Source organism: Macrobrachium rosenbergii, chromosome 41, assembly GCF_040412425.1.
Source record: "Macrobrachium rosenbergii isolate ZJJX-2024 chromosome 41, ASM4041242v1, whole genome shotgun sequence".
NCBI classification, from domain to species: Eukaryota; Metazoa; Arthropoda; class Malacostraca; order Decapoda; family Palaemonidae; genus Macrobrachium; species Macrobrachium rosenbergii.
This window is the reverse complement of record NC_089781.1, coordinates 43,756,120-43,783,769: the sequence shown is the minus strand read 5'-3', so window position 1 is coordinate 43,783,769 and position 27,650 is coordinate 43,756,120. Positions and strand designations below refer to the sequence as shown.

The following is a 27,650-nucleotide window of genomic DNA, read 5'->3' as shown; positions in this document are numbered from 1 at the left end:
GTTCTGATGAGCCCAAGACTTGTTCAGCATTTCCTCACCATGTTGAAGGGACGAAAGGCGTAGTGGTCCAAGTAGGACCAATCTAGCAGGATGGCGTCTGTTGCCCATGCTACAGGATCTGGGGCTGGAGAACAAAAGAGAGGAAGGCGATGGTTTCTTAAGGTGGCAAGACAGGTCCATATCAGCCTGCCCCATAGTTTCGCAGATTCTGATAGACCAGGGGATCCAAGGTCCACTTGGTGGGACGGGCCTGCTTTCAACAGATCAGTTCATCCGCCACAATATTTAGTTTGCCCTGAATAAATCAAGTGAATAGACTCACTCGATTTTGATCTGTCCACAGTAAAAGGTCTCTGGCTGTCTGGCAGTAAGAAAATAAGTGAGTGCCACCTAGCTTCCGTATGTACGTTAGGGGTGTGGTATTGTCTGAATGGGCTACCACAGTCTTGTTGTGAACTAGGGTCAAGAAGCACTGAGGCCCTAAGCGAATTGCTTTCAGCTCTCTGACGATGATTTGAAGGTTCTGTTCTTCCAGTGACCACATCCCAGAAACTACCCAGTTCCCCAAGAGGACTCCCCAACCTAGAATCAAGGAGTCTGAATAGAAGTCTAGGTCTGGGCTCAGAGGATGAAGGGCTTTCCTTCTGAAAGTCTACATTCGGACCGCCATCATTGCTGGTCCGACTTGATCTCTAGCTTTATGGGAAACGTGTAGGGGTCTGGTTGTGTTTCCCTGTCCCAGTTGGCCTTGAGACAGAATTGCCAAACTCTCACATTAAGTTTGCCTAACCTGACGAATGTCTTGAAGGATGACAGTCCCCAGTAGGCTCATCCATTGATGAGCTGAGCAAGACGAAAGGGCTAGAAACTTGTGGACCATCTGAAGGCAGCTGGCAATTCTCTTGGCAGATGGAAAAGCCAGAAAAGTCCCAGAGTTGAGACTCATCCCCACAAAGAGGAACTCTTGCGATGGGGCCAACTGGGACTTCTGAAGGTAGATGATAATTTCCAGTTCCTGAGAGAGGAGACGTTCAATTCCTTTGTGCACTTTTTCCTCAAAGGGGATCGAAGAGGCAAGTCGTCTAGATAACAGACTGATGTTTATGCCTATTAAATGAAGTCATTCGTTAGAGGAGCAAGGACTAAACTGGGCATTTGAGGTGCTGTAGAGAGGCCCAAGCAAAGAGCCCAAAACTGGAAGATTTTAGCTGGCGCCAGGCGCTCGGGTGGTGCAGGGCGCTCCAAGAGGAGACAGACCTTTAGACACTGATGTGGGGCACCTGAGAGAGTGTCCTGGAAGACGAACCTTAGATACTTCCTGGAGTCCAGGTGGATGGGGAAGTGGAAGTATGCATCCTGTATATCCAAGGTTATGGTGAATGGATGAAAGGACTAACTGGTTCATCTCCATCTTGAACTTTGTCTTCCGGACAAAGAGACTGAGGGCACTTATGTTGAGGACTGGTCTCCAAACCCTGATGATTTGGGAACCACAAACAGACAAAAGTAGAAGTCCTCTTGAGTTGATGTCCTCAACTTCTTCTATAACTCTCTTTCGGAGGAGAGAGGAGACCACCTCCAAAAGAGCCAAATGTTTTTCAAAGCCTCTTGAGTTAGCCATCAAAACGATGGGAGAAGGGACAAAAAGGGGGGAGGCTCTCCACGAACGGAATGGAGTAGCCCTCCCTCAGAACTTTGAAAATCCACTGCTCTGTCCCTCTGATACTCCACTTTGCCCAGAACTCGAGAAGACTGGCCACTTGCGCACAGAGGACTTCTTCCTCATTTCTTTGGCAAGGACTTGAGCTCCTCTTGATAGTTCTGGCTGAGAAACGGACATTGGAGAGGGTCCTAGACTGGACTTAGGCTTACTCCCATAAAAGAAATGTTGCTGGAAAGGAGAGACCGTCTTAGGAACAAATACGGATGAATCCTTGGGGCATTTGGAAGAATGCGCCAGATGTCAACTTCTATTGAAGTTCTGTCTTCTGGGCCTGAATGACTCCTTTAGTGGAAAGGGAGCACCATACATCTCTTTTCTTCAAAACCCCCAAGGAGAAACGAGCTGCAAGTTCAAGAGAGCGTGAGAAAGGACTCCTAGCCAGTCTGATGCGAAGTATCCAACTAAACCATTGCCACCTTTAATCTTCTTGGCCTAGCGCTCTCACCATCTAGTCCAAGAAACTGAAAGAAAGCTTCAAGCAACACAAAGAGGTCTTTGACTAGGAGGTCAAGTTCTTCTGACGAAAAACAATTTTCGTCAATGAAAACACCGAGAGTCAGGAAGAAGGAGCTTCCCGGTGGCAGAGGAACGAAAACTCCTGTAGATTAAGTGCGAGGGAGGAAAGCCAAAGGAAGCCTTATTTTACTCCCTCTCAGCAAAAAACCAAACTTCAATCTCCTTGAGTGCTCTCCTAGAAGACAAAGAAAGCACCAATGTGGGGAGCCTAGGCCTGTCATCTGGATGGCTCCTCATCAGGAAGGTCGAGGCGGCGAGACCGGGGCTGGCTAAAGCCAAAAAAGGGTAGGAGAGCTTGCCCGTAAATACTGAAGGAGAGCTGCATAGGCTAGGAGACCCTCAGTTGGACACGGGTGCTTGGCGCTCCGCAGGAGACTGATACCTAAGTGTTGGTGCCAGGTGCTCAGGGGCTGGCACTGGGTGCTTGGGAGCTGGCGCCAAGTGCTCGGGAGCATGTGCCGGGTGCTTGGTAGCTGAGGCTGAGCGCTTGGGAGCTGGCGGCGGGTGCTTGTGAGGAGATGGGCACTTGAACAAAGATAACGGGCACGTGAGAGGGATTGTTGGGTACTTGGGTGCCAAATACTGGTGCCCAACAGAAGTACACTTAGGAGAGAAATACTCTGGCTGTTCTATACACTGCAGGAAGGTTGAGAACTTTGCCCAACTCTTTAAACTGCTAACTGGGCTGCGGAGAAGATCAGCCAGCATTGGCTGTGTGCCTCTTCAAGGACAAGATGAATCTAGAAAACGCTTGCAGTGCTTCCAAGTACAGGCTGGAGTCTTGGGAGTTGGACGACGACTGGTGCACATCCAAGACGTCTTTCCAGCGGCTGTCTGTCGAAACCTGGGATATACGTGCAACAGGTTCAACTGAGGGGGCAGCAACCCTTGGGCAAATCCCATCAGCCTCCCTTGAATTTCTGGCATGTCTTCTCCCAGGTTCAGGGGAGCAGGACAGAGACCATCTAGGAGAACCAGCGGGACAAGAAGCCACCTCCTCCACTTGCATAGCACTGTCTCCTGTCCAGATGCCTTTCCAGTGACTGTCTGCTGACACCTGGGCACGCAACAGGTTCGACTGCGGGGGCAGCTCCCCATGGGCCAACCCCACTGGCCTCCATTGGACTTTCAGTATGTCTTCTCCCACATTTAGGAGAGTATGACAGTGACCTTCGTCTAGGAGAACCAAGGGGACGAGTAGCCACCTCCTCCACTTCACTGTATTCAATACTAAGTTAAAATCTTGTTAAACCTAGACTTGAGACTGGCAATGGCAAGGGTTGGAAGCAAGGGAGTCAGGTGCAGGAGTAGGTGAACTAGTAGCAGGAGAAAAAGTGGGAAGGGAGAAGTAGGAATAGCAGGGTTATCTTCTAACCTAGGCTTAGCTAAGAGAAGCACGTTTCCCAGCACTAGAGGCCGCATTCTTCTTCCTATCACTAACTTCTCTAGGTGAGATTTAAGTACCTTCCACTTTAGCTCACTTGGCGCTTAGCGTTTGAGAGCAGGGCACCGGGTGCTCAGGAGCTGGCACTAGGTGCTTGGGCAATCATTACATTCAGCACCAGTTCCTCCTTACTATATTACTGCAACCTACACTTACTGCAAATTATATGTCTCCTTACTACAAGAGTCATATGAAGATTTGATCACTGTTTTGCAACCTTTGCTACAGTAGCAACAACTAGATGAACTTGGATCAGACAGAATAACAACAAAAACTGGAAAGCTGATCCTGAAAGGTATCAAAGCTTGAAGGCTACTCAAAATAAGCGGTAATACTTCACCGAAATCCAGCCATATAACTGAAAATCAATAAACAAAAGCTAAAGGAAATCCCTGATGTCACTTGAGAGCCGCCAGAAATAAAATGAAGTTTTCTGCTAAGTCATTTCCAGTACTCCTGTTACTGGGCAGGGGCTGTCACCTACACTAAACTATCGAAGTGCTACCGTGATTTTTTAAATAAAGGCTGCTGCGTGAGTTGAAAGTATAGCCTAGCTATGTAATTACTTGATAAGTTACTTATATGGAACTCAGAATTCCATTTTATCCCACTCCATCCACATTTCCCAAAGGAAAAATCCAGAATTCCAGCTTTTCCTTACAATTCCTCCACACTACCTAAAAGTCAAACCCAGAACTCCAGCTTCTCCTTCCGCTCCCTCCACATTGCACAAAGATCAAACCCAGAATTCCAGCTCCTCCTTCCAACTCCCTCCACATTGACCAAAAGTTAAACCCACAATTCCAGCTTTTCCTTCCACTCATTACATAATGTACAAAGATCAAACCCAGAATTCCAGCTTACTCCTTCCACTCCCTTCACATTACCCAAAGGTCAGACCTGGATTTCCAGCTTCTCTTTCCATTCCCTTCATATTATCCAAAGATCAAACCCAGATTTCCAGCTTCTCTTTACACTCCCTCCACACTAGCAAAAGGTCAAACCCAGGATTCCAGCTAGTCTTTCTACTCCAACTATATTGCCCAAATCTCAAACCTAGAATTCCAGCTTCTCATTCCAATCCCTCCACACTAGCAAAAGGTTGAACCCAGAAATCCAACTTCTCCTTCCACTTCCTTCACATTCCCCAAAAATCAAACCCAGAAATCAAGATGCTGCTTCCACTCCCTCCACATTGCCCAAAGATCTAACCCAGAACTCCAGCTTCTCCTTCACTCTCTCTACATTGCCCAAGGTCAAACTTGGAATTCAAGCTTCTCCTTAGCTTAACTGCATGTTGCCCAAAGGTCAAACCCAGAATTCCAGCTTCTACTTCCACAACCTCCATATTTGCTTCTCCTTCCACTCCCTCTGCACTGACCAAAGATCAAACAGAATTCCAGCTTCTAATCCCTCCACATTGCTCAAAGGTCAAACCAAGAATTCAAGCGTCTCCTTCCACTCATTACACATTGCCAAAGGTCAAACCCAGCTTCTCTTTCAATATTCCCCACATCACCCAAAAGCCAAACACAGAATTCTAGCTTCTTCCAATCTCTCCACATTTCCCAAAGGCCAAACACAGAATTCTAGCTTCTTCCACTCCCTCCACAATGCCCAAAGGACAAACCCAGAATTCCAGCTTCTTCACTCTCTCCACATTGCTCAAAGGTCAAACCCAAAATTCCAGCTTCTCCATCACTCTCTCCACATTGACCAGAGGTCAAACCCAGAATTCAAGCTTCTCCTTCCACTCACTAAGTTGCCAGAGGTCAAACCCAGAATTCCAGCTTCCCCTTTCCCTCACTATATGTCGCCCAAAGTTCAAAACCAGAATCCCAGATTTTCCTTCCACAATGCCAAAAGGTTAAAAACCAGAATTCCAGCTTCTTCCAATCCCTCCACATTACCCGAAGGTCAAACTGAGAATTTCAGCTTCCTTCCACATTGCCAAAGGTCAAACTCAGAATTCCAGCTTCTCCTTCCCCATCACTACACATCGCCCAAAGGGAAAAACCAGATTCCTAGCTTCCCCTTCCACTTCCTCCACATTGCCAAAAGGTTAAACCCAGTGTTCCAGCTTCTTCCACTCCCTCAGCATTTCCCAAAAATCAACCCCAGAAGTCCAGCTTCTTCTTTGACTCCTTCCCCATTGCACAAAGATCAAACCCAGAACTCCAGATCCTCATTCCACTACCTCCCCATTGCCCTAAGGTCAAACCCAAAATTCCAGCTTCTCCTTCCACTCACTCCACACTGCCAAAAGTCAAAGCCCGAATTCCATCTTCTTCCACATTCTCCACATCAGCCAAAGGTCAAACCCAGACTTCCAGCTTCTTCCACATTCTCCACATCACTGAAGGTCTAACCCAGAATACCAGCTTCTCCTTCCACTCACTCCACACTGCCAATGGTCAAAGCCAGAATGCCATCTTCTCCTTCCACATTCTCCATATCAGCCAAAGGTCAAACCCAGACTTCCAGCTTCTCCTTCCACATTCTCCACATCACCCAAAGGTCAAACACAGAACTCCAGCTTCTCCTTCCACATTCACCACATTGCCCAAAGGTCAAACCAAGAATTCCAGCTTCTTGGTTTGACCTAAAATTCCAGTTTTTCTTCCACTCTCCACATTGTCCACTTGTCAAACCAAAAATTCCAGCTTTTTCTACTCCCTCCACATTGCCCAAAAGTCAAACCCAGAATTCCAGCTTCTCCTTCCACTCCCTCTACATTTCCCAAAGGAAAAACCTAGCATTCCAGCTTCTTCCACTCTCGCCACATTGCCCAAAGGTCAAACCAGAATTCCAGCTGCTTCTACTCCATGCACATTGCCCACAGGAATAACCCAGAATTCCAGCTTCTCCTTCCACTCCCTCATCACTGCCCAAAGGTTAAACCCAGAACTCCAGCTTCTCCTTCCACTCCCTCCACACTGACCAAAGGAAAAACCCAGAATTCCAGTTTCTCCTTCCCTTCCCTCCACACTGACCATAGATCAAACTCAGAACTCCAACTTCTTCCATTCCCTACACATAAACCAAATATCAAGCCAAGGATTCTTGCTACTCCTTCCACTCCCTCCACACTGCCCAAAAGTCAAACCCAGAATTCCAGATTCTCCTTCCACTCCCTCTACATTTCACAAAGGAAAAACCCAGAATTCCAGCTTCTCCTTCCACTCCCTCCACATTGCCTACGGTCAAACCCAGAATTCTAGCTTCTCCTTCCAATCCCTCCACATTGCCCCAAAGGAAAAACCCAGAATTCCAGCTTCTCCTCCCACTCCCTTCATATTGCCCAAAGGAAAAACCCAGAATTCCAGCTTCTTACAATCCCTCCACATTGCCCAGAGGAAAACCCCACAATTCCAGCTTCTCCTTATAATCCCTCTACATTGTACAATTTTCAAACCAAGAATTGTAGTTATCCAAAACACTCTTGGTATCAATGATTTCAGATCGGCTCTCTACTGTACCAGACAACTGATACAGTGGGATTTTTATGGTGAGAACATATTATCATGGGCTCACAATCTTTGAGGACCAGTGAGTTTCTCCAAGATGAACCCAATCTGGAGTCTAACATATCTTTATTGAATTAATTAAATAATATTGTCAAGGTTTTTATGATTTATTATATAAGTTAATGTTTTATTGTTTATTATAATTAGGGAAGCATCTGAGTTGTTTTTAAATAATTTTTTTTTTTATTTGTCTAACAAAAATTACCTAGATTCTTGATTTCATTTTAAAGATCAGGGGGGTCCTAGTGTACAACAAACTTGCTTTATAAAGCTATGTATTACATGAATACAATAATCCCAACTCTATTCATCTTGCTGTGCAGACTGGACAAACCCACACCCCTGGAATGTAAGGGCTAATTAAAAAGGGGGGTTTCCCTCACCCCAATAGAGTATCATTATCAGAACACTGGCAATCCACTTCAGCTCCCCTGCTTGCTTCAAGAATGAAACTCGACCCCAAGATATGAACTCTAGCTTAGTGTCATGTCAAGAGAACATTTCCAGACCTGAAATTATCCCTACCAATTAAATGATGAATAAAAAAATATGGAGTCTGGCCTTGAAAACTGAAAGAAATTTCAAGTGTTCTGGACTTGAAAACAAAGAAATTCCAGGTGTTCTGGACTTGAAAACTAAAAGAAATTGTTGTTGTTCAGGACTTGAAAACTAAAGGAAATTCCAGTTCTGGACTTGAAAACTAAAAGAAACTCCTGGTGTTATGGAATTGAAAACTAAAGAGAAATTCCTGGTGTTTTGGACTTCAAAACTAAAAGCAATTCCAGGTGTTCTGGACTTGGAAACTAAAATAAATTCCTGGTGTTCTGGGTTTGTAAACTAAAAAAAATTCAAGGTGTTCTGGACTTGGAAACTATAAGAAATTCTAAGTATTCTGGACTTGGAAACTAAACTTTACTAATCCAAAAACTGAAGAAATACCATTATGAGCAAACCATAACAAATGGTGTAAATTATATTAACTCTTTTGCTTATGACCCCTACAAACAATTGCATCTGTTGGAGTGGCAGTGACTCGATCGGTAGACGTAAAAATGTTTATACCTTATTTTGTTCAAAGACTCGTAGCTCTGACAATTTTCAAGGTAGACCACTCAATTTTTTTTATTTTTCAGCTGAATTATTTATCTATACAATGGCATAAAAAATCCCCAAAAATAACTTTTATGTAGTTGGAATAATGAGTAGAAATTATGAAATATGAGAAAATCATTCACTTTCCCCAAAAATAAAAATTTGTGAAAAACCTATTTGTGATAAAGTCTTCGTTATTATCCATAACATATCCAGATAAATTACCTAGTAATTGCAATGGAAAAAGTTGTAATTATAGCAAGGAAAATATGAACAAGCAAATGGCAAAGTAGGTCATGTTTCCCATCAGAAGAGTAACAGTCACCCTTGCAATACGAGCAAAAGCTGCAAAACTTTTTTGCTCAAAGACATGTACCTCCAACAATTTTCAAGGTAGACTGCTCAGTTTTATTTTATTTGGTAGCTGAATGATCGCTCTATACAATGGCATAAAAAGGGTCCCAAAAATAAGCTTATGTAACTGCAATGAAGGTTATAATTTACGAGATATAGGAAAGTTTTGAACTTAACTTCCCACAAAACACATTTGCCAAAAAAATACTGCTTATGAAAAAAGCCTTCATTTGTTATCCATAGCACATCCTTATAAATTACCTACTTATTTCAATGCAAAACTTGTAAGTATACCAAAGAATATTAAAAAATATTAATGACCAAGTAGCATCATGTTTTCAATAAAACAAGTGGCATTCAGTCAAGTGCTCTCTCTATCTCTCTCTCTCTCTCTCTCTCAGAAAACAGATAAATACTGTAATGTAATAAAAATCTAAATACAAAACAGATAAATATACTTATTAAATATTACATATATATTAGGAACACTTGGCGAAAATTATCCTTATCTGCTGGCTTGTGCAATTTTTTTTCTTTTTTTTTGATGTTTGCGTGAGTCATCAAAGTGCCAGGGACTTTACATTGGATGATGTTTGTATCAGTCACCCATACATGATAAGGTTAAAAGAAATAAATAGAAACATGGGGAGAAGCATGAATGTGGAAAATCCTGAAAATACAATGTACATAATGTCCATAATACAACTCTCTCAATACTGAGACTTTAAAAAAAAACTCAAAATAAGACTAACTTTATGATTGCTAAATGCTTTTCAGATTATAATTGAATAATGTACCAAGGCACTTGCATATGTACCTAAAATGACAAAAGTACTCTAAATACATATCAAACTCCATACAACTAGGAATGACTACAATTCCTTCTTTATATTTGGAAAAGTCTTTTTCATTTTGAACATGCTCCCTTATGTTAAGTCACAATTTTAGAATTTAATGATACTTTTGGAGGCCTACATATGTAGTTTGTAATTATAAGAGAGTCTATCAATAAAATTCTAAATAAACAGGTTTTAATTTAACTAACCTCATATTCTCTTCTAAATCCAAGCTCAGAGTCTTTCAGCTTCTCTACATACTGTGGAACAAGTTCTTCCCTTGGAATGGGTTTCACATCAATAGCAGGCTGAGACATCAGTGTGTGTGACCGTCGGAGTGACCGGAAGATGCGCCTGAAAATGTGCATAAATGAATATTTTACAACGTAATTTAGTAGTACTTAATTTTTATACAAATTCTCTCTCTCTCTCTCTCTCTACACACTTAATAAAATTTACTGGTACATAATTTTTATACAAATTCTCCCTCCCTCTCTATACACACACAGACACATGCATATATATACACACTCACTGTAATCCCATGATTATTACAACAGTCCTTTACAAGCAAGCTGGTGAAAAATATAAAAATAAGTTTACAAGAATGCTCATACAATTGACAGATGACATACAGATATCCCTGAGGGCGGAGATTATGAGGAAATGATGCACCTGGAATCCAACACAGTTAAAGAATTAGTGGACCTAGTTTGTTTACTTTTCCAAGACCACTAGGGTGGGGACAGGAAAAGAATACAGTGATGCATAATCTATTTATCCTGTTTAATCTCACGTTTTCTAAAGAAACAGTGTTGTGTAAATTTTGGTTGTTCTTAATGAATTTTCTTTCTTTTGTTTATGAAACAATAACCATAGTTCTTATAATAATATTACAATTGAGAAAAACATAAGGCCCATTAGTGCTTATAACCAAAAAATTTATGCTTCAAATTTTTACCAATTTTCTTAATAACTAATGAAACTATGACAGTTAGATCTAAGTTTTTTTTTTGTTGCATTTGCTGATTTTGCTTTTTAAAAACATGCAAAAAAGTTTCACTCAAAATTTTGTCTTAAAAATTAAGATTCTATAAACTCTGTAAAAGTTTCACTGAATTTGGTCACTTTTATGTTTGAAAACTAAGTTTTGAGAAAACGGCAAGAAAAAAATTTATGGTTATTTTGTTATTAAACAGATGACAGTTAGAAGGCTGATTTGTGCACAAAAACTATTTTGTCTTATGATTCTATAAACTCGTCACTTGTCACTAAATACGAAACTTCGTCCCTTATTAAACAGATCAGTTATGGGAGCACTTATTTCTGAAAAATTGGGCACAAATCAATCTCATGGCCTGCTTTTTAGTTGCTGGGACTGGGAAATTGATAACGGCTTCTGTGTTCCCTTCTTTTGGACAGATCTTTCCAAGTCCCACTTTATGACCTAAATAAGCGATAGAGGTTTTCCCAAATTCATATTTCTTCAGATTTTAGAACCAGATTTGCTTTTGCAAGGGCTTCAAGGGCTTTTGCTAAAATTCTTAAATGTTCTTCCCAAGTTTCTCAGAATATCACAAGATCATTTAAATACACAACACAGTTGTCAATGCCATTTAAAACTTTACTCATTAACCTCTGGAAAGTACTGGCTGTGTTCCTTAAACCACAAGCCATAACTCTGGGTTTGTAACTGCCGAGAGGTGTAATAAAAGCGGATATTTTCCTTGCCTGTTTACTAAGAGGTATCTGCCAATAACCTTTGGCCAAATTAAGCCTGGAAATGAATTTGGCATTTCCAATTCTATTTAAGCAATCATCAATTCTAGGAAAGGGGGAAACTACTTTGCTTGGTTACACTGTTAACTTTTCTGAAATCAATGCACAGCCTATCTGGTCCATCTTCCTTTTTCACCAGAACCACTGTACTGGAGAACCCCATTCACCCTCGCTGGGAACTATCAAATCATTATCTAACATATACCTAATTTCCTTTCTTACTGATTTTGCTTTCTCTGGACTCAAATGATATGGACTTCGTCTAATGGGTTTTGTGTCCTGTAACTCAGTTAAAGATTAGTTACACCTAATTTATCACTAACAGTTTCAGGATAATTTGCCAAACCATTGTCTAATTCCTTCAATTTTTCTTCTAAGCTAGGGTTAAATGCCTTGAAATTCTTAAGCACATCAGAGTTTTTCATGAAACTAATTTCTCTCTGTGACACAGTTACTACAGGCACTGGGCATTCGTTATATTTCTTCAAGAAGTTTACATGCAACCACTTAGCTCTATGCCTACCCATATCAATTAAGTAATTTAAATTTCCTTTTTTTTCTAACATAGAAAAAGGACCTTTGAACTTATAAGATAATGAGGGACCTTCTCTCTGAATTAACACCAAAACTTATCTCCCACATGGAAATTTCCCTCTTTTACCTTGAGATCATACTTCCTTTTAGTTTCCCCTTGACTGTTGCTCTCGTTTTCTATTGCCATCTGCCAAGCTTCCCTTAGATTCTCCTTGTAATTCTCTGGATTTTGTATGTGGTCCTACTTATCCCCTTCAAGCATTAATTTACACTTTAAAATTTCCAAGGGTTATTTTGTGGTGTGACCAAACACTAACTCGAAAGGCCTAATCCGGTTGTGTCATTCGGCGTCAACTGTAAGGGCAACAAGACAAATGGTAACTTTTCTTCCCAGTCATGTTCAAAATTGTTACACAACTTTCGTAAGCAACTCTTTAATGTTTGATGGAAATGTTCAACAGTACCTTGTGACTCGGGGTGATAAGGTGTGACAAGTTCGATACCTAATTCTTTCATTCTGTCCCTGAAATACTTAGGCACAAAGTTACTTCCATTATCACTTTGTATAACACGAGGCGCCCCAACCTTAGAAAAATAGCTCGACAAGCGTTAAACTACGGTTTTTGCATAACTGTTTCTTATGGGGACTGCTTCTGGATAACGGATTAGTCTATCAGTGATTGTTAACAGGTAGAAAGTCCCTCCCTTACTTCTAAGCAAAGGTCCGTCCATATCAATAACATTCTCAAAAGGTTCACCTACCGGTGGAATATTATATAAAGGGCCCCTGGGGATTACCTGATTAGGTTTACTGCCCACTTGACATTCATGACAACTTAGAACATATCTTTTCAAGTCAATTCTCATCTTAGGCCAAAAGTACGTCCTACTTATATGCTTAAACGTTTTATTTACCCCAAAATGTGGATCACCAAGTGCTAATTTCAAGGGCAGATTGTGGGGAGGCTGAGGTGGGTAACCTGAGTAAAGGACCTCAGGTTTGTATGTTAGGAAAAATGCATTTTACTTTTTAAAACTGCGATTTGTTCCTACACAAATACAAACCCTTGGTCCTTTATTTATATGGGGGCTCATGATTCGGTGGGAGGAATCTGAGTGGAGGCCTCTGAACGACTGGAAGTTCAACCGCACCTTATGTTCTCCTGGGGTAAGAGCCAGGAGGACATAGCCACCGGACCGTAATCACTGTTATGGGAACTGTAGTGTCATGGACCAGTCTACTAGATCGCCCTTGCTGTGACGGGGTTACGGTAGATAAGCGAACACACAGCGAGGTGAAAGCCAGAGAGAACCTTCCCCAGACACAGAAGGGGTGACCGGAGGATGTCGGGGACTAAAGACCAAAATAAAGAATGGGTTTGGTAGTTAGCCCACAACCCCTTCCCCGCCTTGTAGGGGAAAGAGGAGACATTACATCTAATGTGTACCTGAAAGGCAACAAAGACTCTCTGCCTGAAGGTAAAAAGCCGAATGACAGGAGGGAAGAGAGAGTCAGTCACTTACCTTTCACGCCCAATCATGCACATACAACAGACGAGACACAACACTATCCTGTACAGGAGCTGGGTAAGTTACACAACTTGTTGAGCAGCCACTTCTGGCCCCAAGGAGAAGGTATCCAAGGACCGGTGGGTAACGTCCCTTAGGTAAAAAGAGGTGAATGTGGTCTGGCACAACCACACTCCAGCTCTCAGTACCTGCTGAACCGACAGGTTCTTCCTGAATGCCAAAGTGGGCGCAATTCCTCTGAACTCATGAGTGCGGGGCGTAGAGCACTGGTGTTGTCCTCCCCAGCTGCTGCATACGCTTTCTTGATAACCTCACGAAGCCAGAAGGAGATCGTGTTCATGGACACCACCTCCTTAGGGGTTCCGGTGCTAACGAAGAGGCGTCGACACTCAGGCCTGAGGCGCCGAGTTCTCTTCAGATAGTGCCATAGCGCCTGTATAGGACAGAGTAGTAACTCGACAGGGTCATTATCTATGAAGTCACTCAGGGATGGGATTGTGAAAGACTAAAACCGAGCGTCAAGGGCCGCTGGGTTCTGAGTCTTCATTACGAACTCCAGGACAAATTCCAGCGTCACCGATGCCCACCCCTTTGAATGTTTAACTGCAAAGGAAAGTCCCTGTAATTCGCTAATCCTCCTCGCTGATGCCAGGGCTAGCAAGAAGAGGGTTTCTCGCAGTGGCTCGTACTGGGCATGAGTCAGGCTCCACAAAACACGAGATATGTCCCACTCAGGGGGCCTGAGTTCCCTGGGCGAAGCTCCTCATCAGCAAAGATATTTCCAGGGAGGACAAAATATCAATGCCTTTCAACTTTAAGAATAGGGCCAAAGCAGCCCTGTATCCTTTTACCACTGAAGCCGACAGGAGCTTCTCCCGACGAAGATAGACTAGGAAATCCGCTACCTGCTGAAGAGTGGCTCCAACCGGAGAGTAACCCCGTCTACGACACCAACCACAGAGGACGGCCCACTTACCCTGGTAAACCACTGCTGAAGACTTCCTGGGGTATCCTGCCATCTCTGTCACTGCTCAGCAAGAAAAGCCTCTCGCTCACAAGAGATGGTGGATAACTTCCAGGTGAGAAGAGACAGGGAGGCCATGGCCTGGTGGTACTGTTCTACATACAGCTGACGCAGAAGGTTGTGCCAGAGGGGAAGCTCTCTTGGGACCCCGGAAAGTAGAGCCAACAGGTCTGGGTAACAAGTAGCCTCTGGACGCTTGGCAGCAACCAAGATCATTCGAAGGTTTGTCGACACCAGGACTCGACTAAGAACTGGGCAAAGGAGACAGAACGGGGGAAAGGCATTCACCTCGAGAATGTCCCACGAGTGTTGGAGGGCATCTTCTGCAGCTGCCCATGGGTCCGGTACGACAGAGAAGAAGGTTGGAAGCTTCCTGTTGTACCAGGTGGTGAATAGATCCACTACTGGACGCCCCCACAGGTTGAAGAGCCTGTCAGCCACGCTCTGGTGAAGGGACCACTCGGACCCCACTACAATCCCAATGGTTGAGCATGTCTGCCAGAATATTTCTCTCACCCAGAATGTATCTGGCCGACAGCTCCACAGAGCGGGCTATTGCCCATTGGTGCACCTGCAACGTCAACGCGTGGAGAGTGCGGGAGACAAGACCCCCTTGCTTGTCGACATATGCCACTACGTCATGTTGTCGCTCATCAATGCCACCGAGTGTTCCATCAGACGGTCCTGGAAGCACTGAAGACCCAGGAACGCTGCTTTCATTTCTAGGACGTTGATGTGAAGGTGCCTGTCGTGATGGTCCCACACACCTGAAGTCAGCAACTCCTCCAGGTGTGCACCCCAGCCCTCCCTCGATGCGTCTGAGAAGAGCAGCATGTCTGGAGGGCGAGAGGACAGAGGTGTCCCTATGCAGAGGTTCCTGTCATCCATCCACCAGTCGAGATCGTCCCTCACCTCCTGAGAGATAGGAACGAGAACCGACTGAGGCTCCCGAGACTGATCCCAGAAGTCCCTCAGTCTCCATTGGAGAGACCGAAGGTGGAGCCGACTGTGTGGAACGAGCTTCTCCAAAGACGGCAGGGGATAGATTACGACTTGCCACTGTTGAGCAGGCTGGTCCTGTTTCGCCAGGAACTGCCTTGCCACCTTCCTGAATGTGCCAATCCGGGCCTGAGAAGGAAAGGCTCTGCTTGCTGCTGTGTCGATCAGCATGCCCAGATACTGAATCCTCTGTTTGGGGATGAGATCCAACTTCCAAAAGTTGATCACGACACCTAGTTCACGACACAACTCGAGGAGGCGATCTCTGTCCTGTAGCAACTGCAAGCGGGAGCTTGCCAGGATCAGCCAATCGTCGAGATACCTCACCAGACGTATCCCATGCGAATGGGCCCAAACTGAAATCAGGGTGAACACTCTTATGAACACCTGCAGAGCGGTCGACAGTCCGAAACACAGAACCTTAAATTGGTAGACCACTCCGTTGAGGACAAAGAGAAGGTACTGACGAGACGATGGGTGGACTGGTACCTGGAAGTATGTGTCCATCATATCGACCATCTGCATGAAGTCGCCCTCCCTGATGGCTGACAGTACCGTTCGCAACGTCTCCATCTTGACCATGTCTGGCGAACAAAACAATTCAGGGGGGAGAGGTCGATCACTGGCCTCTACACGCCAGAAGCTTTCTCCACAAGAAAGATCCTGCTGTAGAAGCTCAGGGATCGATCCTCGACAACTTCGATGGCTCCTTTGCTCATCATAGTTTCGACCTCCTGAAGTAGGGCCTGTTTCTTCAGGGGGTCTTGAAGATAAGATGGGAACTGGACCGGGGTGTCGGTGAGGGGAGGCGGGGACTTGAAGGGTAGAGAATATCCCTCCGGAGGACATCCACCACCCAGGTCTCCGCTCCATTTGCTGCCACGTTGCCCAATGGCTTGATAGGCACCCCCCCACCGACAGCAGCATCCGAGGGGGCTCGCTGTCCCTAGTGAGCTGCTCCTCTCTTCTTCTTCGCCTTACCTTTCCTCCCCAACCACACAGCAAACCTCTGGGCAAACCTGGTTTTGAAGAGAAGGGATGAGGTGTTATCCCGGATCTACAGGTCAGTGGGTGTTGAAGCTGCAGTCTCCCTGTGCAATGGACCCATTCTGGACTCCACCTCCCTCTACCCCAGAGGAGAGGTGAACGCTGCGGTGGACAAGAGGAAGGCCGACGAACGCGACCGTCTTGTCCACCAGGCAGCGACGAAAGGCGTCGCGCAGCCTTCTCATCCTGCGGCCCGGTCTGTGAACAGGCTAGCACCCCAGCCCCGAAGAAGTCTGGTGCTTTGGCGGGCGCTTGCGGTAAAGTCCAGGCCTCTGCTTCTTCGCCTCTGTGGAAGGGACCGCAGGGTCCCTTTCACCAGCCTGTCCTATCCCCAGACTGGCAAAGACTCCTGAAGGTCGGGTCTTCGTTCTGAGCACCACGCGAAGACGCGATTCTCGACAACGCAAAGGCCCAGCTGTCAAGCCAGGAGATCGCTTGGAGGGCAGAGAGAGCCATACCCTCCAAGGCGCTCAGCTCAGCTTGCGTGAGAAGCGCATGCTACCCCGTTAGCTGAGCTGAAGTGGCACCAGGAGCTAGACGAGTTAGCCCCAGTTCCACAACCTTCTGCTGAGCTTCCTCCGAAGTGGTATCTCTTCTGTCTCAGGAGAGGGAGGTAACAGCTTGGTGGAGCAAGTTAGCGGCGAAGATGATGGCCCCGGAGACCAGTCGTTCACCTGCTTGAGTACACCAAAGAGAGAGAGAGAGAGAGAGAGAGATTATTCTTACATTAGATATCAAAAGATGGAAATTCAGTATAAAACTAACTTTCAAATGAAATTAAAGTTACTGTAATTTCATTTAAAAGTTAGCTTAATACATTACCCTTAAAAAAAGAAATAAATGGTTGACATAAAAATACATGAGAGTGGGAAGATTAGTACACTATTTCTCTCCCCCCCCATTCCACCGATCTATTTTTAGTGTCTTCTCAACCTCGTTTTTAAAAACTTTATTCTGTCTCTTTCTCTCTGTTCTGAAATGCTCTGTCTCTATGTTTTAGAATGGCGCTTTTACAGTTTGTAGATGGTAGAGGCAAAATTAGATCAATTTAAAATTATCTACTGTACAGGTAAAGACATACAGAGGAACAGTAATACGTAGGTTGTGCTAACTACGAGAGAGAGAGAGAGAGAGAGAGAGAGAGAGAGAGAGAGAGAGAGAGAGAGAGAGAGAGAGATTACGTATGAAATCTTTGACCAGCTAATCAGCAACACTCCCCTTTCTTGTCATGTTCAGGTGACATGTCTGACAGCTTTGTGTTTGAGCTGCTTCTCAAAAGATGGATAGAATTTGTTTGTTTAAAATATGTATCACACAAATTTTGCAATTACAGTTATATTATAATTATTATTATTTGAAAATTAGTACTTAGTATTAAATAAAACAAATAAACATATACATGTATCATAAACATTCTCTCATCTCAGCACAAGAGAGAGAGAGAGAGAGAGAGAGAGAGAGAGAGAGAGAGAGAGAGAGAGAGAGAGAGAGAGAGAGAGAGAGAGAGAGAGAGAGAGAGAGAGAGAGAAATTACACACAAAAGCTTGAAAACTTATAAATTACATAAAAAATTAAACATAAACACTTTTGCAGGGTTTCTCAGTATTCACAAATGTTTGTGTGTCTGTGAAAAACTCGTGTATGACAATTACTTAGGTTCCAATGAAAAGTTTGTGTCTGTGAATTCGCGCAACTCAAATCGCACAAGTTTGGGGGATTACTGTACTAATTCACATAAGCAGAAATCTAATACATCACATTGTACAGTAATGGAATGACAAAAGCCCAGAATTCACAATATTAAAACTAACTAATAATTCAGAACATCATACTTAAATGTAATGCCAAAAATTCACAATGTTAAAAGTAACCAAGTAGGGAAAATATTAAACAAAACACACTGAAGAAAATAAATATGAGAACAGAAAATGGAGAACTAAGGGTTCCCTACTCAAGTAAAACAAGCTACAAGAAATTACATTTTTATGATAAAGTTTTATATATACTTACCAAGTAATTATATAACTACAAGCTTCGTACCACGACAGTCTAAAAATTCAAATTTTTGGTGGTGGCACTACCATTGCTTGTGTAGGTGACAAGGTCCCACCCACATTCAGGACTGATAGGTACAACTCAGCAGAGAGCTTCAATTCGTTGGGAGTATATATAAAAATTTATCATAAAAATATTATTTTTATACAAGTGACTTTGCAAGTAATTACACAGCTGATTCCACATTGAAAGGAGGAGGGAAACATGGACATATTTTACCCTAAAACATTAACAAAGTAATGACTTTCAAATAGAAAAGTTGCTAGCATAGGTACATCGCTTGTTGTTCCTTACCTGGTAAGAGAACTATTGCAGGTGGGTATTGCCTCTAGTTGGTGCCCACCTTAACCTGTACAGGACATGGCAGTGTGGCCAAGAGTCGCCTCTACTTTAGTGGGTACTTTGCAGCCATGGAAGTTCACTGATGGTTGGCAAAGGTCAAAATGGGTGCCCTTCCCTTGAGCGTGGACCAGAATAAAAAAAACGCTGTCACCTACACTAGAACAAAAACCACCAGCCCGACCACTTCAAACTGGCGGGTACTTTGGGTACAATGTACCCGCAGCCTTCCCTTTGACTCAACACCTTACAACAAGGCGCAGGGATAGTAGAGGGACACAGAGCCCCCTATGCTTCCTCTCCCAATACCATGCCAGCCATGGATAAAGGTCCTAGTGAACTACAGTTTTCAAATACTGTTTCCACGTCCTTGAGGTAATATGAAGTGAAGACTGATTTGGACCTCCAAAAAGTTGATTGCATAATAGCTGATAGGGACATATTATGCCAAAACACTAGAGAAGTAGCAACGGCCTTAACCTCATGAGCCCTTATCTTAAAGGTTGGTAAGTCCTCTTCTTGAATCTGAGAATGTGCCTCAGTAATCAATCTTCTTAGAAAGAACAAAAGGGCATTTTTTGAAAGGGGACGTGAAGGGTTCCTCACAGAGCACCAGAGATTTTTTGAAGGTCCAATAATCTTTTCTGTCCTATGGAGGCTCTCACAAGAAAAAGTAGTCTCTCCTCCTCCTCTGGCCCAAGAATGTCTATTATGCTCTTAATGGTGAACAAGCGAGGCCAGGGATTGGAAACATACTCATTCTTAGCGAGGAAACCAAGAGAAAGAGAACAAATAGCATTCCCTGTGAAAATCCAACTCCCCTGTCTATAGCATGGAGTTCACTAATGCGTCTGACAGTAGCCAACGCCACCAGGAAGTCTTTTTAGTGAGGTTTTTAAGTGAGACTGAGTGGAGAGGCTCAGAGGAGGAGCTTGAGAGCCACTTCAAAACCCATCCAAATCCCAGGAGACTACACCAGACTTTTCTTGCTTGGAGGTCTCAAAGGATCTGATAAGTTAAAGTTAAGTATACCTTAGTTTAACCAGACTACTGAGCTGATTGACAGCTCTACAAGGGCTGGCCCGAAGGATTAGACTTATTTTACATGACTAAGAACCAGTTGGTTACCTAGCAATGGGACCTACAGCTTATTGTGGAATCCGAACCACATTATACCAAGATATGAATTTCTATCACCAGAAATAAATTTCTCTAATTCTTCATTGGCTGGCCAGAGACTCTAACTCGGGCCTAGCAGAGTGCTAGCCGAGAACTCTACCGACTCGTCCAACGAGGAACTAGGGTGGTCGCCAAGATCCTGATTCGAGAACAGATCCAGACCTCTATGCATAAATACTGAACTAAGCACTGATCTACAGTAAACACCCTGTATTCATCGGAGATGTGTACCACACTCCCCGCAAATAGCCAAAATCCGTGAGTACCTAAAGTCCTTCAAAAAACACTTAGAACTGCCTATTTTGATAGTTAAAACACACAAAAAAAAAAAAAAAAAAAAAAAAAAAAAAACGATGGGGTTAAGTTCCAAAAAAACCTATTGTTTTTGGAAAGACATAGATACAGTCTAGACTACACTAGGTTTTCAGTACCAAACACACAAAAAAAAAAAAAAAAAAAAATTTTAAATGCATATAAGGTAGTCTTATCACCTTAGTATTCTCCATTTGAAGCAATGCACTTATCCAGATGGGGTTAAGTTCTTCATTCAGGGGAACAAAAAAACCCATTGTTTGTTGGTCAGAAACTGTCTCACACTCAAGGCAGTGTGCGCTGGTGCATTGTCGTGATGACATCCACTTTGCCACACACTTACCCACCCTCCCTATTCACCCGATCTTGCTCCCCTGTGACTTCAGTCTAGACGTTGAAGAGGTTCAGAAGAAAACGACGGAGTCATTAAAAGCCATAACTTCACAAGAGTTCCAGAACTTTCAACAGTGGAAAACACGGGTTTTCAAATGGAGAATACCAGGTGATAAGACTGTAAACATGTAACAATAACATACAATGGTTACTTTTGGGTCCCCCCCTCGTTATATGGTAGCCTAGCCTACACTATAAAGGATACTCTATACATACACAGTATAGCAATTATTAATATCAGTTAATTCTGGAGGTTCATGCAGTGACTTATGATAATTCAATACAAAGAGAAATTGAATAACAAACAAGAATTAACTTAGCCTACACTTATAACAAACAAGAATTAACTTAGCCTACACTAATAACAAACAAGAATTAACTTAGCCTACACTATGGTATATTGTACACATATACTGTAGCCTAGCCTACATTATACTGTACTCTATATTCACTTATTAATATCGTATTCTACAAACATCAACATAACAAATATGCATCTTTTCCATGGATCTTTTAAAATGTTATGCTTTACTTCACTGTATCCAATAATAGTGTATATATCCTTATATTGCTTTTGTATTGTAAACTGCGATCATTGTTGTCAATGTTTTGTTTTGGATATCGACTACGTGGTAAGTTTATTTCGCCGTATTTAACTCAGTTCAGAGCACTTTCCTTCCTTCTAGTTAGCGTAAATGAATCTCTAGATACTTTATTTATAAGGGACAAGGTTATTTTTCGCTATACAAAGTGTTTTTAAGTCGAAACATAACTTAACCCTTAAACGCCTATTGGACGTATCATACGTCGACTAAAATTGTCTGTTGGGTGTTGAGTGGACGTACCGTCACGCCGACTACAAAAATTTCAACCGGTCGGTCAACTTTGACTCAACCAAAATGGTCGAAAAACGCAATTGTAAGCTAAAACTCTTACATTCTAGTAATATTCAATCATGTACCTTCATTTGGCAACAAATTGGAAGTCTCTAGCACAATATTTCGATTTATGGTGAATTTTTGAAAAAAACTTTTTTCTTACGCATGGGTGGTAACTCAGCCGAAAATTTCATAAATTCTTTCGTCATTTTGTTGTAATTTTTGCACTGTTCTATATTAGCCGTTACATGAAGTTTTATATATGAAAATGTTTGCAATTTCATGTACAATACAGCAAAATACAACCCATGGTTGTAGCTTTTATCAGTTTGGAAATAGTTTCATATAAATCACGATAACTGCCAAAATTTCAACCTTCGGTCAATTTTGACTCGACCAAAATGGTTAAAAAACGCAATTTTAAGCTAAAACTCTTACGATCTAGTAATATTCAATCATTTACCTTCATTTTGCAACAAACTGGAAGTCTCTAGCACAATATTTTGATTTATGGTGAATTTTTGAAAAAAACTTTTCCTTACGTCTCGCCAGAACATCTCAGAAATTCTTTTCGTCATTTGTCGTAATAATTTGCACGTTTTATATTAGTCGTTACATAAACTTTTATACATGGAAATGCGCAATTTCATGTACAATACAACAGAAAATAACTCATGGTTGTAGCTTTTATCAGTTTTGATATATTTTCATATAAATCACGATAAATGCCAAAATTTCAACCTTCAGTCAATTTTAACTCAATCGAAATGGTCAAAAAACGCAATTATAAGCTAAAACTCTTACATTCTAGTAATATTCAATCATGCACCTTCATTTTGCAACAAACTTCAATATTTTGATTTTTGAATTTCTGAAAAAAAAAAAAAAATACGCCTTGGAAGGCGAACATCTCAGAAATTCTTAGCACAATATTTGCATCGTTTTACATTAGTCATTACATAAACTTTTATATGAAAATGTGCGCAATTTAATGTACAATATACAACAGAAAATAACTTTTAAAAAATCAGTTTTGAAATATTTTCCATAAATCACGATAACTGCCAAAATTTCAACCTTGGTCAACTTTAACTCGACCGAAATGGTAAAAAAACATCTCTAAAACTATTAATTCTAGTAATATTCAATCATTTAACTTCATTTTGCAATAAATTGGAAGTCTCTAGCACAATATTTCGATTTATGGTGAATTTTTTAAAAAAACATTTGCCTTACGTCTGCGTGGTAACTCGGCCGAACATCTCAGAAATTCTTTCGTCTCGTTGTCATGATATTTGCACTGCTTTAAATTAGTCGTTACATAAAGTTTAATATGTGAAAATGTGCGCAATTTCATGTACAATACAACAAAAAATAACTCATGGTTGTAGCTTTTATCAGTTTTCAAATATTTCCATATAAATCACGATAAATAGAAAAAATTCCACTTTCGGTCAACTTTAACTCAACCGAAATGGTCGAAAACTGTAATTGTAAGCTAAAACACTTACAGTCTAGTAATATTCAATCAATTAGCTTCATTTTTCAACAAACAGGAATGTTCTAGCACAATATTTCGATTTATGGTGAATTTTTGAAAAAAAAAAAATTTTTATGTCCGAGCGTTACAAATTCATGCATCATTTTGTGATAATATTTTCTCTGTGTTGCTTTGATCGTTTTAAAATTTGTTATATACCAAAATCATCGCAATTTAGTGTACAATACAACTAAAAAAAATTAACTCATTAGCTTTAACCGTTTTGCTTACAGCGATTTGTATACAATTATATACGAGATTTTTTTTTTTCCGCTGTCATATATTCCAATATTTATATATGATAATGATTTTTTTTTCATTTCTGATGGCTGCATACTAAACTTCAGGCAATGACAAAAAGAATGAGCCAAAAATGAACTCTTAATCTTAAAAACTAAGCGTGCTGTGATTTTTTGAAAAAAAACTTTTTTTCCGCTTCGGCGCTAACTCACCGAACGCCGCCAGCATACGGGAGACGTTTTTGTAAATAGGGCTTTGGTGTTAAAGGGTTAAATACGTCTCGTTATGAAATTTAGCTATTTTTTTTTTTTTAATTGGTGACGTTGGCTGTTTGGGGGCATGTTTGTTTTGTGTAAAAAAAAAAAATCAAGATTCCGTTTGCTATTTTCACTTGATTTCATAATACGAGTTTTACCTATTTATCGTTTATCGGTGTAAAAACAGCAGTAATGTGTTCTTTCATGCCCAGTAGTTTTGATTAAAATACTCTCTCCAATTTTAGTTATGATCGAGTTTCATCCATGTTGCCGATGCACGGTAATTTATAGTCATTAGCAGCTTGAACTTTGTTTTCTCAGCTTCAGCTGCATCTTGCAGCTTAAATTTAGCAGTATATTTTCTTGCCGATCTTTTATCCATAGCCAATACAGGTATAAACGTAAAAATATATCAGTCCTATTCTACTTACGTCATTTGTAACATAACTACGGTATTGTTTACTGCCGTAAAATGGTAGTAAATGGCTGTTGCTATCTGATTTGGTTATAAGCAAAATAACAGTTTCTTGGTAGGTTGCTTATGGCTGTATGCATTTACACAAGAGTATAACATTACTAACAATACTTTTATCATTCTCTTTTACTTTTTTAACTAGATGGGATAAAGGGATGGAGGAAAATAGGTTGGTCTATTGTAATTTGGTCTCTCTCTCTGCCTGATTGTACGCTGCTGTCTGCGCTCGCATGAAATTTAAAAATATTTTATAAATATTGTCGTATTGGTTTTAATTGCTTACCCAATTGCAAAATCGAATTATCGTAACTCGAGCACTACCTGGGTACCTGAGTATTTTAATAGTTTTATCACAAAAAGTGCATTTAGTCATGAAAATTATATGAAAATACAGTAATTAGTGAATATTTCTCTGTGAAAAATACCGTGAATGGGCGAATTTTCTGCGAATAGTGTGTATATATGTTCCATAGAGAAATCCACGAATAGGCGAGTCCGCGAATCGTGAGAATGTGAATACGGGGGGTTTACTCCTTTGATCATAGAGGCCGACAACTTCCTGGAAGTCCTGAGGTATAGTAAAAAGTTGGCTATCTGGCTTATAGATGTTTCAAAAGAAGAGATGTTATTGCAGTTGAACCATCTTCTGAAAACTGCCCACTTTGACTGGTAGAGCTTGCTAGAAAAACCTCATCTGCATCTAGCAATAACTTCTGCAGCTTGTCATGAGAAACCCTTCGATCAGACGGAGCTCCTGACAGTTTGAACCCGGTCAGGGCCAGAGCGGACAATCCTTGGTGGAACCTGAAGAAGTGGGGCTGTTTGAGCAGCGACTATTTTTGTAGAAGCAGCCTCGGGAAGTCCACTAGCAGTCGCAGCAGGTCTGCAAACCATTCCTTCCTTCTGCTCTGTTCAGAGAAGGAGGTCTTTTGCCACCTCGCAGAGAGTGAAGGAGTGGGTGCCTCCGTTTGCGGACAAATGACAGAGCTGTGGTGTTGTCCGCATAGACTGTTACAGTCTTGCCAGAGACTAGCGGAGAAAAGGAATGAAGGCCAAGATGAATAGCCTTCAGCTCTTTGACTGTGATGTCTAAGGACATCTGATCCATTGTCCACGTCCCTGAGACTCTGACTCCCTAACAGAGCTCCCCAAGCCAGATCTGAGGCATTGAAATAAAATCCTAGGTTGGGGCTCAGGGGCAGAAGAGATTTCCCTACTTGAAGCCTTTCTTTGGACAACCACCATCAAAGATCCTTCTTGATCTCCGATGTGAGCAGGAAGACGATGGAGTCCGACTGGGTCTTCCTGCACCAGTTTGCCTTCAGATAAAACCGCAGCGGCCTCATTTGAGGTCTGCCCAACTTCACAAACTGTTCCACTGAGACCAAAGTCCCTAGGAGACTCATCCACTGGACTGCTGAGCAAGTCGAGAGAGAGAGAGGAACTCCTGGACAGTCTGGAGACAGGAGTTGACCCTTTTGGAGGAGAAAAAAGCCTGAAAATCTTGAGAGTCCCGAATAATCCCTAAATAGGAATCCACTGTGTTGGAGTCACCTGTGATTTCTGAAAGTTGATCAAAACGCCCAACTCCTGTGTTAGGCGAAGAGTTTTCCTTAAAATCCTCCGTGCACTGTTTCTCCGATGTGGAGCAGAGAAGCCAGTTGTCCAAGTAGAGGGATACATTGATCCCGAGAAGATGAAGCCATTTGCCTAGAGGTGCAATAATCCAAGTGAAGACCTGTGGGGCTGTGGACAGGCCAAAGTACAAGGCCCAAGACTAGAGAACCTTGCCCCGAAAGACGAACCGCAGGAACTTTCTGGAATCCGGACGGATGGGGACATGAAAATAAGCATCCTGCATGTCCAGGGTGACCATCCAGTCGCCCTGATGGAGAGACGACATGACTGAGCGGTTCATCTCCACTTGAAACTTCGTTTTCACAATGAACAAATTCAGGGAGTTGACATCCAGGACAGGTCTCCAGTCCCCCAATGACTTGGGAACTACGAAGAGCTGGTTGTAGACACCCTCCACGGTTTGGTCCAACACCACTTCTACTGCCCCTTTGTGAATAAGGGACTCGACGTCCTGAGAAAGGGCCAAAAACTTCTCAGACACTGGTGAGTAAGCTGTCAAGGTGATCGGCAACTTGGATTAAGGAGGCTTCTCTTTGAAAGGAATGGAGTAGCCTCTTCTCAGCACTCTGACTACCCAAGGTTCCGCCCCTCTCGGCTCCATTCCTTCCAGAAGAGATGCAGTCTGGCTCAAACTGGGGCGCGAAGGACAAAACTGTCACTACTGGCGGCTGGCTTGAAGGGCAATTTCTAGATGGACCTCCAGGGGGAACGCAGGTTGGATCAAGGTCTAGGCTGAGGTCTTGATTGTCCTCCTCAAAAGGGCTGAGACTGCAGAGGCAAGAAATACTTGGCTATGACTGAGGGAGCTTCCTTCGGGCGCTTAACAGACTTAGCCAGAAGATCATTCATAGGCCTCTTCTGCAGGGCTGACAAAACTTCCTTAACAGTGTCCCCAGGGTAAGAGATGTCTAACGGAGAAAACAAGAGAGTTGACTTCTGCGTTGTGATGACTCCTTTCGTGGCAAAACAACACCACAGATCCCACAAAATCCCCATCAAAAAAAGGGAGGCGAGCTCAGCAGAACCATTCCGGACAGCTTTGTTGGCACAAGATAACGCTCTCAACCAGTTAGAAGCAAAATCTTCTGCTAGTGCTGGACAGTCTTCAATCTTCCTTGCCAAAGCTCCCACAGTCCAATCAAGGATGCTAAAAATCTCCAAGACCTTAAACAGATTCCTGACAAGGTGGTCAAGATCAGGACAGGAAAACATAACCTTGGCTGTGGAGACTGCAGAATGAGACACTGCATCAACCAAACCGGAGAAGTTCCCTTGGGAGGAGGCAGAAACTCCCAAGGAAGGAGCCTTTCCAGTGGAACAGAAGCTGTACTTCCTCTTCAAAAGCTTAAACGGAGGGAAGGCAAAGGTAGCTTTACCTTGCTCCCTCTCTGTGGCCACCACTCATCCACCTCTCGAAGGACTTTCTTCAAGGAAGAGGAAAGAACTAACCTGGGGTGGCAAGCACTATCAGAAGTTTGTTTCCTCAAAAGGAAGGTCGAAGCAGGCAAATCCGGAGAAGCAGGCTAAAAAAATCTGGGAAGTTCGCTAAGAAGAACTCCAGTACACTCGAATAAGCTGATGAAGGGGCGGAACCTTGCTCAGCTTCTTCCTCATTAGACAAAATAGGGGACAAAGAGGCCTCCTTACTCTTGAGACCGTAGATTTCTTCTTCAAGAACCCTATAAAATCCTCGAGTTGATGTTGAATCAGGGCTAAAGAAGGATCTTCTTAGTTGAAGCGTGTGGAAGAGGAGATGGTGGCGCCGAGCACTCCACAGCTGGTGCCGAGTGTACAGAAGTTGGCACTGAACGAACTGGCGTGGAAGACTGTGGCGCCGAAGCAGGTGCCAAGTGTCTAGGAGGAGATGAGTGCTCAGAAGTGAGAGATCACTTACATGGAAGGTCTAAGTGCTTTGGAACCAATAAAGGGGGCTTGAGAG

At 42.5% G+C, this 27,650-nt stretch overlaps 1 protein-coding gene across 2 annotated transcripts in view; it reads right to left on the bottom strand.

Moving 5' to 3' along the window:
* Window positions 1-27,650, bottom strand: part of Ptp69D (Protein tyrosine phosphatase 69D) — a 752,166-nt gene that overhangs the window by 289,728 nt on the left and 434,788 nt on the right. For both annotated transcript variants that reach the window (XR_010849719.1, XM_067084316.1), the window contains exon 15: window positions 9,702-9,846. Coding sequence is in view for 1 of the 2 variants with exons in the window: in XM_067084316.1 (XP_066940417.1) it covers window positions 9,702-9,846 (145 nt within the window). In the remaining variant the exon portion in view is untranslated. The remainder of the gene's footprint in view (window positions 1-9,701; window positions 9,847-27,650) is intronic.